Source organism: Ambystoma mexicanum, chromosome 2p (assembly GCF_040938575.1).
Source record: "Ambystoma mexicanum isolate Mex_15411 chromosome 2p, UKY_AmexF1_1, whole genome shotgun sequence".
Taxonomy (NCBI): Eukaryota; Metazoa; Chordata; class Amphibia; order Caudata; family Ambystomatidae; genus Ambystoma; species Ambystoma mexicanum.
Genome location: NC_090923.1, coordinates 636,828,088 through 636,843,773, shown reverse-complemented (window position 1 = coordinate 636,843,773; position 15,686 = coordinate 636,828,088). Strand labels below are relative to the sequence as shown.

General features: G+C 42.8%; 1 protein-coding gene across 2 annotated transcripts in view; it reads right to left on the bottom strand.

Moving 5' to 3' along the window:
- LOC138566630 (acylamino-acid-releasing enzyme-like) overlaps nt 1-15,686 on the bottom strand; it is a 1,701,869-nt gene that overhangs the window by 970,399 nt on the left and 715,784 nt on the right. For both annotated transcript variants that reach the window (XM_069644170.1, XM_069644171.1), the window contains exon 9: nt 10,145-10,236. In XM_069644170.1, coding sequence (XP_069500271.1) covers nt 10,145-10,236 — 92 coding nt within the window. The remainder of the gene's footprint in view (nt 1-10,144; nt 10,237-15,686) is intronic.

The following is a 15,686-nucleotide window of genomic DNA, read 5'->3' as shown; positions in this document are numbered from 1 at the left end:
AGTAGCTCTACAGGAAGTGTGGCTTTTAGAACCACCGGTGTGTGACAACCATAATTTGATTTTGCTGAGTGCCAAAGCAATAACAAAAGGAAGGCCAAAGGCAGGTCTTCTAATAGTGGTCAAGATGTCCTCAGAGTTACAACTTTACCCATGGTTCACCCCAAATATGTTCACACAAATGGTTAAAATCAAATCTCCCAATAATACTGTTGCATTAATAAACATATACTGGAACCACAGAGATATTCAAGGCTCCACATTCATGCAGGATCTCAAATTAAATTTCGATCTGATCTCGGAGGATAAAACTGTAGACTCCTTATATTGGTATGCGACCTAAACATGATTTGTTAAATATAACAGTCTTGTACATATCCAAGACTTTTAAAATCAAGGAACACATTAATGAACAAAAGACAACGAATAATGGTAAATGGTAAAACAGCAGCAGATAATCTCCCTACTTTCACATGGAAAAGAGGACAGCAAGCCTATCATATTGAGTATATCTACACCGACAGAGATCTCTTAGCGAGGGTCAGTGATTTCTGAATTATTCATAAAAAGTTTAGTGATGATGAATTACTATCTTTAACATGGTCATGGTCTAAACCATTCTGTCACCACACAGTCAAATATTATTCTTTTGCCTTGACCATTTCTAATGCTAAAGACCGATTTAAATGGACACCCATTTTATTAAAGAGATTAAACAATGAATTGTACTAGCCACCTGATATCCTAAATGCAGATCTGATTCAATCAGATGGACTATATGTTGCTGTTCTCCAATTTTACAAGACCGCAAAGACAAAACACACACAACACTCTAAGCACTTAATGTCTACCACAACAAGCTAGACAGCATGAGAACTGCTCATCGTGCGGCAAAAAGAGCTGCAGTGCTTCTTCCGCAGCCAGTAAGATCATCAACAATAAAACAACTAAAAACTAAGTATAATAACTGGGTGAAAGCTCTAATGCTGCAACGAGATTCAGAAACAATGCTCAGAGCCCTGGCTTCTAAAAACTCTGCAATTATGTGGGGTCTCTTAAATAAAGCCAACAATGCAACTCAAACGCTGATGCAAATGAAAGCAGTATCGGAAGAAATCTGGGTGCAATGCTATCGCTCGTTATATGCAACACCGCCTCTATGCAACCTTAACATTACTTCTGTAGCACCAGAAAGTTATGATAAGATCTTTGATGTGGAAGACATTATCATCTTTATCTCGAAACCTAGCTCATCAAGAGCCCCAGGGCCAGATGGCCTAACCAATTAAATGCTTAAACGACATCCGGAAGCATGGGCCCTGATAATGTTTAGTATGTTTAGAGAGTAATACAAACCTGCCAATTACCACCTTCTTGGCATAAATCCATAATCGTCCCCATTTACAAGAAAGGAGCCAGACAGTCACCAGAGAATTAAAGGCCCATTGTTCTTCTCGACGTACCGGGCAACATTTTTGCCCGACTCGGCTTGAAACACTTCAATTCATGGACAAAATCATCTAAGTCCCAAGCTCCTTACCAAACAGGCTTTGTAGCAGGTCTGGGCACCTCCGTAAACCCTACAGACCTTACATATAATCAAAGAACATGAACTCCAAGTCAATCAGTCTGTCTATATAGCACTCATAGATTGTAAATCTGCATATGATACCATATCGAGAGAATTGCTAATGTCCAAACTCATAATTGCTGACTGTCCGACTAATTTATGGTATTGGATCTGGAAATTCCACGATAACGCATCAGTTCAAATAAGGCTAACTATGGATGGAAGCCTAACTGAATCTATCCCTACACATAGATGCCTTAAGCAGGGCTATACGCTGACCTCAGCCCTATTTAATTTCTTCATTTTCGATATGAGACATCCACTTGCAAAGGTTGTTTCTGGTTCGCCTAAAATGGGAAAGCAAGCAATAGCATGGATTTTGTATGCAGATGATTTAGCCTTATTGGCAAAAATATTTCGAGGACTACAGCATCTTCTTAATGAATTAGGCAAATACGCTCATTCAAACCTAGTGGCGATTAATCTAAATAAAAACTAAAGTTTTGATCTCTGCAAAAGTAAAACAAAAAAACAAAATTTAAATGGAACCTACAAGGTAAACCCATTGAACTGGTCAATGAATATACCTATCTTGGCCTGAAACATGAACAAGTATATATCTGATAGCCCTTACTTTAGAGAGCTGACCAAGAAAATCTGAACGTCAGCTAGCCAAGCCTCAATTCTAAATGCCAAATATGGCCGCTTCTCCATTTTACCTGCTCTTAGGTTCTATAAACAGTAAACGGTTCCCACTGTCTTATATGGAACAGAATCAAGAGCTTGGAGAACAGAACTGTTTTGGTTAAAAACTGAAGGATGTTTTTGGAAGAGAGTGCTATTGTGACCCAGGAGCCAGCCCAGGTGTATAGTACAACACAAATTTGGTCTGCTATCCTTGTATAGATCTTACATGTGGAAATTGCTGTCGCTATACAGGAAATGTTTGCTACGATCTGATGAGGGGTCGTTGATGCATACTGGAAACATAAGATAATAACTCTAATGAATCAGTCAGATATCCCAACAGAGCTCCTGAAACAAAATCCAAACAAAGCAAAACAAAAACTCTGGATATATGATTGGATTACTACTAGAAATTAGTGCCTGAAATATAAAAACTTCCGACACGCACCATTCTGTCATAAAAGTCTTAATTCTCCAGAATCATATTGGATCAAATTCCCATCATCTTATTACAGAAATCTGTATATCAGATTGAGACTCAATTTGTGGAAAACCAAAGAACTCTTAGCAGATCGTAAAATGATATCAAATGAAGAGAATACAGATTCTGTATGGTTAATGAACAGAAAGAAACCCTAAAACATTTGTTAACTGCATGTCCTGCATTATTGGCCAAAAGGAAATTGTTTTTCTTACGACTGTTGGAAGATTACATCATTGTGAAGCAGGATTGTCTTTGGCATAGACTATTTAATTCTCAGCGAACTTCCATGAGAATTGCAATTATGCATGTTTTTATTTCTTTGAAGTTGGAATAATTGTAGAAACCATTCCTTCACAAATTCATTTTACAAGTATGTAACTGAACAGGTAAATATAATATCGCTCACTAGCACTGTTTAAAATAAAAAAAAAAATGAAATTGCCAAGTACTTTATACTGATAATGTGCAGTGTAATTAGAACTCTTGTTTTATTGTAATATTGTATATGTGACATGGATTTTGTATGAAATATTGAAAAGTTGATTCTTCAACTACATTAAAAAAACAAATAAAAAAATGTTTTGCATCTAAATCAAATGCATATTGCAAACTGCTTTTAGTAAGTGATATTTTCTAGTAAGTGATATTTTCATGTTATTGTTTTTGTGTATGGTTTTGTTGTAAAAGTCTTATTTTTGTATAACACAATAATATTAAAATATTAAAAAAGGGAAGTCTGTATATAAATGCTTCTTTTTTGACATGTTCTATAAACGTAGGCTATTCTTAAAACATGATATGATAAGAGATTTATAACACACGTGTTTCTAGGTACTACAAGACCAGGGAGACAAGACAAGACAAACTATCCTACTATCCTACTAGGCCTTGCGACATTGGGATCATGCAAGTGCGACAGAGAGCAGAGCAGGGGGAAGAGAGAGGGGGAAGTGCAGGGGAGCGGTAGGGGGGGATTACAATCAGGGCAGCATGGCTCTGAGTTAGTGCAGCCAGGGCAGTGCGGCTCTGGGTAAGTGCAAGGAGGCAGGGGGGATGTAGGGGTTACAGTTACAGCCTCTAGGTGCGAGGTAGGCCAAGAGGCAGTGCAAGGAAGACTTTTCATGAAAGAGCCTGGTACCAGTGAGACTCTGAGGGTACCAAGCAACCAATCAGCGCCGGAGACAGGAAGATTAGCAAGGAAGTGAGAGGAAGAAGGCAGGAGAAAAGGAACGTCTTGAGTTGCTTCTGAAACTTCAGGTGGTCTGGCTAAAGTTTGAGAGAGGCAGGGAAGCCGTTCCAGAGGGAGGCACACGCAGAGAGAGATCTACCCCCCACTCTCTGCATGGAGAAGTGTCTGACCCTCAGAGAGCTAGAGGTAGCTGACCTACCCTGTCTGCTGCCTAAAACTCAGCTCTTGACACTTCTTGGCTGCACTACCACCTTTAGTTGCTTTTATCATCTATTTACTTATTTATTTGTCTTTAGTATTTATTCTGTTCTCCTTTGCTCCGCACTTTTCCACTTTCTCCCCCCTCCTTGCACTCTCTCCCCCTCCCCCTTGCACTTGCGCGTTCTCATTGTCACTGGGCCTAGTAAGGTTGTTGTTTTTGTTCTCCCCTGTTTCCCCTCCCTTGCCTTGTCGCACTCTGAAACACTTATGTATGAGCGATATAGAAATAAAATATCAATTCAATCAATTCAAGCAGCGGTCCCCTTACTGCTCCCCCGTCCTCCCTCCTCCTTCAACCCAAGAACTTTTATTGTTATAGTTTGTTGTTTGTTTGTTTCCTTATTTGGCACATCTAAGCACAGCTCAGCTCAAAATATGTCTGACGACTTGTTTGTAAACGTGCATTGATAAAAATAATTTCTGGAAGAAAAAAACACGTATGAATGTGCCTATGAGAGCTCTTGGCATATTCATAGGTTTCTGTGAACTCATATTGCGTAAAAATGTATTTGCTGCTGCTAAATTGTCTTTAGGTATACATAAAAGTAACCAAAAATCTCCACTATAAAAGACTAGGGTGATACAAAAGTATCCTCACTGCACTGCATTGTAAGATGCTGTGTGCACGGTTAGAAAGGTACCTAAAGAGTTAAAAAGTAAGAAGACAAAAGAGAAACATAGTTTCCCAGTACTGATAGTCTGAAGGACTGAGCAGTTTGCCCATGGCAAATGAGCAAAAAGCTAGGGGCGAGAAGCTGAAGACTTCACATCCCTGTAAAAAGTCAGGACAGGTTCAAAAACAAATTGTTTAGGGGTCAAGACAATATGGAGGCCTAAAGTTGCCTAAAAGATAAATCTTTCCTAAAACTTGCTTCCCTAGACTAGGGACAAGGGATCTAATCCACCCCTGGATGCGTTTCCTATTCCAGTCGATTATACATTCTATACATATCATCAGCATTGCTATGTTGTGCACTTGGCCTATGCGAAATAGTGAAGTCAAAGCCTTGGAGGCTTATGGACCACCTGAGCAGTTTCGGATTATCTCCCTTCATTAGCCACTTTAAGGGCTTATGGTCAGTTTGCACAGTAGAAGTGAGTCCCATAGAGGTAGGGTCTCAGCTTCTGAAGGCTCCACACTAGGGAACAACACTGATTTTGCACAGTCACCAAACTGAGCTTGCTGTCCTTAAGCTGGCGGCTAATAACATGTAGGATGTTTCCTGCCTTTGTCATCGAATTGAAAGGACAGCACCAATTCCAGTGTCAGAGGCATTTGTCTGCACAATGAAAGGTCTCTGGTAATTAGGTGCCCGGAGAACAGGGTCCTGACAAAGGGAATCGTTCAGGACTTGGAAGGCCTTTCCACACGCCTCAGACCAAGAAACATTCTTAGGCTTCTTTGGTGCAGTGAGGGCAGGCAAAGGCAGCTATGGTGACAGTCTGCCACAATGTTTCTGTAGTACACAGTGAGGCCCAGTAAAGCTCACTTGGGGTTGGGGGTGGCCCAGTCTTGTACACCCTGTAATATGTTGGGAAGAGGCTGAATCTTGCCCCAACCCACCTCATGCCAAAGGTAGGTCACTAAACCATGACCAACCTAGCACTTGGTAGCCTTTATGGTCATGTGGGCCTTCTGAAGAGCCTGTAAAACAATCCCCAGGTGTCTCGGATGCTCTTCCCAAGTGTGACTCTGAAGACTGCTATATCATCCAGATATGCAATGCAGAAATCATCCAACCCATTCGGAACACGGTTGACCAGCCTTTGGAAAGTGGCAGGTGCATTCTTCAACCCAACAAGCATTACCCTGAACTGGCAAAGTCCTTCAGATGTTGAAAGTGCTATTGCCCCCTTGACATCTTCTGTCAGGGATATTTGCCAATACCCTGCAGTGAGATCAAACTTGCTAAGGTAGTTGGCAGCACCTAACTTGTCCACCAACTCATCCGTTCACGTAAGAGGATGAGCATCTACCTTGGAGACAATAAGAGCTCTGTAGTCCACACAGAAACTTAAATCAGATGTACCAGATTTTGGTACCATAATTGGACTGGAAAAAGAACTACTACAGAGCTCTATCACCCCTAGATCCAACAGTTTGTTGACCTCAGACTTAATGTCAGATCTCACTTGGTCCGAACAACTACAACTCTTAAACTTGGTAGGTCCACCAACTCCAGTGAAAGTTCTGCTTACACTTAAGTGTAGAACCTTGAATTAGGGAAAACAAATGGTGGAAAATTCCCTCAGCAATGTTTTCACCACAGCCTGCTGTTGTAGAGTCAGTTGAGGGGATACGAGGCACCCTCAATGAAGCCATAAGAAGGGCTGCCCTGCAACAGGTCATAGAGAGATCCAGAGTCCTCTCTCTCCCTTTCTGAAACGAGGAGCAGGGCTTCTGTTTCATCCCTAAGAACGAAATCCTGCAGCCTAGTCATAGTAACCTCTGTGGGAGCCTCTCCAGGTCTTCCAATGTCCACCGAAGAGTTCACCTTACTGAGTCTTTCAACTTTGTATGGCCTAGACCATGAACTCAAGTATGATAGAAAGTGGTCTCACCAACTTCTTTGGGGCTCCCTAAGGGCTCCAATCATACTTTGGAGAGTTCAAAAGAATCTCTCTCCCGGACCAAAAGATTGTGGGACAGACGGGGATGACAAATAATAAGTCACCTCATCTTCCTTCCACAAGGCATGGCTATAATTTAACTGGAAGCTGCTGCCTGAGTGAGGCACAACTTCTTCAGGGCAGCTACCCTTGGTAGAAATGTCCAGTAAAGATAGAATGACTGCCTTGGCAGTCATTATCTGATGTGGGCTGGCATTAGGATACTTGGCGGTGCAATCACCAACTACTACAGAAATGTTATTGACTGAGGATGTACAAAGATTTACAGATCTAACAAAGTGAGTCTCCATCTCTTCAAAAGATGTGCCCACTAATTGCAGTGGTGCTTGTGTTCCCTGTTCTACTTTTGTCAGATTGCTGACAAGAAGTGAAACCTCCTACAGTGGATTTCCTCTGGGACCTCCATCATGGCCCAGTGGGATTGCATGGGTGACCACACTTGAGTTACCCTAATGCCAGGATGAACTGCAAGAGCAACTTCATTTACCAAATGTAGGAGGAAGGGTCACACATCCAGAGGAACCACCAACCTCTTATGGGCTCCTCTGGTGGGCTCTGTGGGCTTACACACTAGTAACCCACCTTCCCGTTGGATTCTTTGCTTCACAGGAGGCTCATCCTCCAATTGGAAGAAGACCTTGCTCCATAGGTCTTTTAGTGATGGTCTTTTCTGTTGGCCCTTACTAATCTCATCCTTGGGGTATCCCTCTTCTGCAAGCAAGCTTGGCAGTGCAGGAGGCCCAGGGGAGTAGAGAGTGTCTTGCAATCCCTCCTCCTTGTCAAATGCAGGGATTTGGCCAACTACCTCAACCTCAGTTGTAGGGAGGGCATGGGGAATATTCCCCCCTCCTCTTCCTCTGTTTTTTCTCTCCTCTAGCCTTAGAATTCCCTGTTGGCTTCGGCTTTCCCTTACACTTGGCTAAGGCAGTCTGATTCTGAGAACTAGTGCTTGAAGGATCTGCAGAGTTTCTCTCGGGTCCCAATTCCTGGAGTGTGATCTCTGAACCCTTTTAGGGATGCTTCTCCTCACATATACAAATGTCCTATCCACTTCACTATTCACAGCTACAAAGACAGGCATTACTAGGAAGTTGAGAGAGGGCCCTACAGTCAACTGAGTAGTCCCCGAAGGAGCACTGGCAGAAGCCTCTGGGTTTATCAAAGTGGAATCTACCAGTTGGACTGGTACCAGTGTTCCCAATAGCAGAGGCACTTACCCCTTCTGTCAGTACACTATCCACAGGAAGATAATTTTGGGACTGACCAGATATGGGAGCAGAAGCTCCAGCATTGCTAGGTTCCATGAAAACTAGCTCTACTTCACATCCTTCACCATTGTGCAAGTTATCTAAAGGGAAGGATACCCCTGTGTGTATCTCATCTTCTTCATGCGAAAATGCCAGATTCACAGAGTGGACCCCAAGTTATTACCCTTACATTTGGGGTCTCCCTTCACATGGTCACTTGGCTCCACAGGTTGCACAACCCAAACTGGATCTGTGGATGTAGTGGTGCTTACAGTCTGCACTCTCATGCTTGGTATAGTTAGTTCCACTACCCTTTCAATGCTCCTGAGACTTATTACCCTTATGAAACATTTTGTGGGTCTTATGGGAAGATATTTTATCAGTAGTCCAACCCTCTTACTCATTTTGATTTTTCCCCTCCTCCTGCTTACCTGAAGCAGGCTTGTCCTTATGGGACACCCAAAGGTCAGCAGCAATGGCCATCTTCTTAGGATCTAACTTTTTAGAATCTGCCAAATGCTGCTTAAGCTCAGGCAAACAAGTGGCAAAAATATGTTCAAGCATGACCAAGTTGAACATGCCCTCCACCCAGCCATTCTGTTTTTTCAGGGAACCTGTAACAAAAGACACCAACATATTTCTATCTTTTTCCTTGTAGTCTCTGATCCTCTAAGTATGGGGTAGGTGCTTTCCCAAACCAGCTTCAATTTGTGCAAGTCCTTTATGTCAGCTTCTGACATACCCATAATAGCACTGCAGCCCGAATGGGGTAGTCTGCTGAGCAACAATGCAATCTTGTCAGAGTCACCTACTACTTGCACCTCGTAAGCATACTCAAAGGATTTAAGCCAATCTATGATGCCCTTCTTCTCATAATACACACTGAGCAGATCCTTAGGAAATCTAGGATGAGAGGAGGATCCAGAACCACTTCCAGACCTCCTGGAAGAGCTCTGTGACCCTTGTAGTCTGACAAATGAGCAAATGTCCAGGGGAGTGAAGCTGAAGGCTTCACATACCTGGAAAAAGCAAGGAAAGGTTAAAAAACAAAAGCAAAAAGGGTCCATAGAATATGGAGAGAAATTTGCCTAAAAGAGAAATCTTTCCTAACAGACCTCGCCTTTATTACTAATGGTTTCATTATTGCCCATCACTATGAACTCTCCTACATCTTCATCGACTTCTACATGGCTACCGACATTGTGATTCACCCACCTCCTCCTTACCCTTGCACTTCCAATCATTCTGCATCCATGCCCCCAAATGACTTCATCTCTCTACCTCCTGAACTCAAAAGCCAAAGCAGTATTCATATTTTGAAGGTGACCTCCAAGATCCAACTCCTCCCATTTGAAGGTGTCCCAACACTATCCCATTACATCTGACGCTCCATGAAACCCTTCCCACTGCCACCAGTATTTTTGTTGCTCTCTCCCTGAGCACACACTTGCAGATTAAGTATTGTGCCAATTCCATGCCCTACCTCACCTCCTGTGTGATTTGTCTCTTTGACTACTGCACATATCCTACAATCTCACAGGAATTCCCTGCATTGGTATGTAACAATGCATATGTTTGTCGAAACACCACATCGTAAATACATACAAATAAAGAGTGTACAGTTAAATTGAAACATTCTCCAGTTACTGCACATTTCCTCCTTCAGGGCACTCTTCACCACTTCAGTAGCGCTCAACTCCCAGCACACTTTTCTCCACACCAGCAATTCTAACACTTATTTGCCCTTTGTCACAGTTGCCGTTTGATTCCTGGGACGACATTGTTTAGCTGGGGACAGACATATGATTCTGCACTCCAAGCAGGACAGGGTTTTCAGCCGGTCCATGATTTTCCAAGCCTTCTCCCAGGCCCTCACCCAGAGTCACAGATGAGTGATCACAAAAGCTAAATAACATAAAACGCACAAACACTTCACAGTCTTTGCACTTACTGATGTGTTTCCTGTATAAACACTTCAGGACGTGCCTGTGGCTTTTTTTTCTTCTGTTTTATGACAATTACATTTCAAATTGTACTGAACCCAGAGCAAGTAACAATATTTTAACTTGCGTCCTTACCTTCTGTTGGTGCAGTACTTGAGACCCAGTCGGAAGGAGTCATGCCACCAGCCTGTAAATACTACTCCAGTATCACCAGGGGACCAAAAGGCCTACAAAGTAAAGCCAAACGTATGACAAGTAAGTGGACAATGTTAACAAAGGGTTAATTGGATCAGTACATATCACACATGTAAAATCCCTTCTATGATAAAAAAAACGATATATAGCTAATATTTGTTAGGCAGTTATCGCCTAACTGATAACTGACACAAGGTGCAGAGAATAACATTAGACATTGGTCTGATGTCCTACAACAATAAAAATGCACACATAATTTGTGTTTAGACCTAAATGGACATGCTATGAAGACAGTTCTGACTATTGTTATGTTTAAGGTTCTTATACCGCGCACTGTTGCCACCTGCATGGTCTATTGGTGCCCTGGCGTATCTGTAATGCAAGGAGGGTGGCGGGTATGTTAGTAGGATTGAGCGGGATAAAGAGCAAGAGAGCTGTGATGTGCTGTTGGCAGCTTCAGTTTGGAGAAACCGGTCACTGAGCATAGGTGTGTTTTTTCAGTTGAAATTCGACATGTGGTATTGGGTGATGTAATGTGTGGTTTGTTGGTTTGTTTAGTTGTTGCTGTGTTGTGAAGTGTGTGCGGTTAGCAGAACTGTAGAGGAATGGTTGTGCTTAGTCCAGAATTTGAGAAGATGTCTGCAGAAGGATGAGGTTTTAGTACGGTTACTTAGTGGCAGTACATTTCCTACCCCCGATGTTTGGACTAAATGCAACCCATATACCTTACCTTTTCGATCATTCTAGTGTTTAGCGATCACCACCCCCACAAGTTCCTCCAGGAGTGATGTGTTCCCTGTGCCTCGCGGTCAGTCCTGGTACAGTTTCTGCGTCTGGCCGCATTCCTTTAGGTGTTGCTAGTTTCACACCCTCGGTTGTCCGATTAAGTGGAACACATCTCCCTCTCCTGTTTCCACCTTTGCCCCCTATTGGGATGAGATACCCTTCTAGTCTCCGGCCACCCTTCCAAGTTGGACACCTCTCTTCTCCCCTGCCCTACACTTTGGTCCGGTCCACTCCCCACCCCTTTTCTGTTGTGTGATCGTTTCATGGTGCGTGGATGTTGTTCAGTTGTTTTTATCCCGTTCAGAGTTGTAGAATCAGGTTTTTATACGTTTTCTGAATTTTAGATGGTCCGCTATAGTTCTTATTTCTCTCGGGAGGGAGTTACACAGTTTTACGGCTATGCAAGAGAATCCTGATCCACCAGGTTTTTTCCTTGGTAGGGTTTAGGTTCTAGACAGTTGTCGTTGCTGGATCTAAGTGTTCTAGCTGGCTTGTAGATGGCGTATTTTCTTTTGTATGAATTCCGCTCATTGGCCCTGGATTGCTCTATGTGTTATGCGCATTGTTTTGAAGGTGATTCATTTTTGACCAGGAGCCAATGTGGCATCCTTAGCGCTGGTGCGACATGGTCTCTCTGTGAGAGTTTGAGAAGTCTGGCAGCTGCATTTTGGATTTGTTGCAGTTTGCTCAGTAAGTAGTCTGGCATTCCGAGGTATACGCTATTGGCATAGTCTATCCTCGACATGATGAGGGAGATGATGGCCAGTGTTTTGTGCATGAAGGAGAGAAAGGGTAGAATCGTGTGAAGATGGAAGAAGCATTTCTTAATGATCGCATTTACTTGAGGTTCTAGTGTTAACTCGTCCATTAGGATTCCCAGGTTTTTGACTACTTTCGGCAGTGTGGGCAGCGTTCCCAGTTCTGTGGGCCACGGGATGTACTGGTTGTCTCCTTGGGTGTCGGGTGTAATCATCATTTTCATTTTGAGGTTGTTCGTGTACACCCATTGGTAGATTCTTTGATATATTCTGTTAGCGTGGGGTTCTCGTTTATCAGCCATTTATTTTGTAGATAACAGGAGTATCATCTGCGTAGTTGTTGCATGTGAAGCCGTGTCTTTAGATGAGGTTAATTAGTGGGGTCATATAGATGTTAAAGAGTAGGAGGGATAATGAGGAGCCTTGTGGAACTCCGCAAGTGGTGTCCTATGGTGTGGATTTGAATGTTTTTAGCCATACTGTTTCTGTTCTTTCGGACAGGAAAGATTTAATCGATAGCAGCGCTCTGTCGCTGATCCCTATTCCTTCCAGTCTCTTGATGAGGGTGTTTGTGGGTGACTGTCGCATGCTGCGAGAGGTTGAGTAGTATCAGTGCCGAGTTTGTGTTGGAGTCTGCGTTGGTCTTTAGGTCATCCCATTTAGAGAGTAGCGCCATTTCCGTTCCTCTAATGGGTCTGAAGCCAGTAGGCTTCAAGTATGTGCCTTGGTCAAATAAGGTTATTTTTGATGTGTTCCAGTATTTGTTCGTAGACATAGGTCTAATAGTTTTGGCGGGTAAGGAATGTTTGAGATCGGTCTGTAGTTTGAGATGTCTTTCACATTGATTGTGTTGTCTTTATGGAGCGGTTTGATGTAGGCAGCTTTGAAGGCTGTACTCTTCTCGTTGAAAGTGACAGATTGAAGAGGTTTAGGTAGTATTCTGGTGGTGTACCCTGTGTAAGTATCGTTTTGTAGCTGTCTGGTAGATAGGGGCCCATTGGGAGCTTGATTTGTTGCTTTTTTTCACCAAGCTGAAACATTTTTCTCTTGAAATTTTTGGCCAGACTGTTCAATCTGTTCTGTGGTCCGTGGGTTGGTTAGAAGAAGTGGACGGTCTGGTTGATCGATCTACTTTATATGACCTGCAAGATCATTGCATAATTTCTGTGAGGAAACCGGTGTGTTATTGCATCCGGGTGGATTTCTCATTTCGTTTACAATGTTGAATAGTTGTTTTGAGAGTTTTTGGGGCTTTTGTGATCCAGTCGTAGTAGTATTTCTTTTTTGCTTTGAGAATTTCCACTTTACATGATCAGATTTGTTTTTGGTATCTTTTCTTTTGGCTTGGTTGTAGGTTTTCCTCCATTCTTGTTCTAGTTTCCAGATTGCTGTTTTCATTCCTTTGAGGGCGGGAACCATCGCGCCACTGCTTTCTTTCGTGACGGGATGAGGGGTGTTTCTGGGGAGATGCTGTCTATTGTTTCTGTGATCCATTACAGTATTAGCTCTGTTTTTTCATCTATGTCAGTTGCGTCCAGGGTTGCAATCGATGGCTTTGATGATTCTAGTTTTCCTTCTAGGTTACTGCATGGTTCTTGAGTTTCTATTACAGATTGGGCGGTTCTTTTGGGGCTTGTTGGATGCTGTGGACGGTATTTGGTTCACAAAGGGTATGATGAGGTAGTCGCTCCATAGTATTTGGATTGGTGGTGCTGTTGTGATCCGGTTTTTATTGGTGAAGATTGCATCCAGAGTGTGTCCTGCTGTGTGCGTCGCTCCAGGATGTAGGTTGTATTCTGTTGGTTCTGTTTCATCATTAAGTAGGTTGGCTAGGTTTCATATTGGGTTCACGTCTTCTTCTGTTGCTGCTGTGCCCCTTGGGTTACAGTGATAAATGGAGTGACGGTATCATTTACCATCGTTCTCCTTCTGTTTGCTTCTGCGTTTTCCCTTTGGAGTCCTGATATCCTGCCGATTTATCTAGCATTTCTGTCAGTCAGATGCTGCTCTGGCGAATGCTCTGTTGCGAGTGGAAAGCTTAGGCTATCCTATAGAATTGACCAGATGTCAGCTTTTAGACCACCCTGCACACTGAGGTCCAATCAGAAATCTTGTTATCCAAGACGGTTGGATAAATACACGTTGTGATCAATTTAACTACTTTTTCCCAGATATGAACTTTGGCCTCAGACGACTAGGCCATAGGCAGATTTTGGCTACTGTGAGGAGTCAGAAATGAGAGGAGGACACAAAGTGGTAGCGTTCTCAACATCAAACATCTTTATCAAAAGAAAAGGGTTGAATAAAGGCCTTCCTGTCCCAATCCTAAAGAGGGTTGCCCTACCTAGGAAACTATAACTAAACATCAGTCTGTTTTGTCGTCAAAATTAGGTAAACTGTCCTTGTGTCCAAAACATATCTGACCCTCACACCGGAAATGAAACTATAAAAAGTTTAAGAAAAATTGCCTTTGATTTAGGTTTAGCCACAAAGTTTTCAAATGTAAAGCAAATTGATAAATCCAACAAAAATGGTTTCTTCCAAGGTGGTTTCCTTGCATCCAGGGGACGGTTCCCTTCCCCTGGATTCTTTCAAGAAGGATGGTGAAATTATCTTTTCCAAGCAGTGTTCTCTTATAGGTAGAAGGAATGTCTTTTTCATAAACAACTTCTCAAGGCTGGTAAAAGTGTCTCATTTATACAGCAAACACTTCAAAAGATGGCAAAATGTTTCTCTTCCACACAATATTTTTTATGGATGGCAAAAGTGTCTCTTTAATACTGTAAACATTTCAATGATCAGTTCCTGGTATACTTCCCTGCCAGAAATTCTTCAGTAGATCATTTAGATCCCCTGGTAGACTCTCTTGCCAGGTATCTATTTACAATATCTTTTCCTTTCATATACGTTACATGGATTTGCTGGTGTACTCCACTGCCCGGAATCCCCCTCAGAATCTTGCAGATCTTCTAGTATACTATCCTGCCATGTATCTCTTTCCCAAAGGCTCACTGCCCGATGAACTCTTTACCAGGATGTCTTATTTCTTTTAAACTTCGGTTTTTATTGAATTTTCAGAAAAAGAAATGACAAAGGAATTTTACAACAATAATATCAACAGAACACGTCTGAGAGTGCACAACAATAGACCTCCGATATGTCGTATATATTTTACCCTCCCCTTATCCCCTCTCCAACTTCACCCCCCCCACGTAACAATGAAACGGCTCTACAACGTTCACTTAAATTGCGTAACATTTCTTGAGGGGGCCTACAGTCTCTTTGGTTGGCGTAGAGTGCATTCTGTGCCTGGTGATCCTTTAATCGAAATGGTGAGAGGTCATGGTCTCCCTACCCAAATGTGAGCGGTAAAATCACAGGGCCCACCCATTGCATGTGTTTTTCACAGAAGCCAGCCCATTCAGTTTGCACAGACCCAGAGTCACTGTATATCCTCGCTGTTAGGCGTTCCATCAAATAGAGATTATTTTTTCCCCATAACTTTTTATTTGCATTTTTAAACAATAACACATTCCAACTTGAAGGTAACCCAACCCCCCCTGTCTTGTGCCCTCCCCCCTTTGGTCCACGAGTAGTCCTTGTGCGGGCAGGATCCCTTAAAATGCGCTAACACCTGACGCTTGCAGTCCCTTCTGCGTCTCGCCTTCGTGTTGGTTCATCGGCAGTGACTCCTACATACTTCCCCTCCCTCAAGCTGTTCAGTTTTTCCTAAGAGGCCCATGGTCCTAGGGCACCATACTCCACGTGCCCCATCCCTAAGGTGTCCCAGTAACCTTGACCAGTCTGTACTGAACCTTTTGTAATCCCCTTGAATGTAATAGGTAAGCCACTCCAAGGCGACAAAGTTTCTGATTCCTGTGCGGGAGGGAGGAGGACTTCCAGTTATGCGCCAGTACCAGAGCCGCTGCCATCCTCAT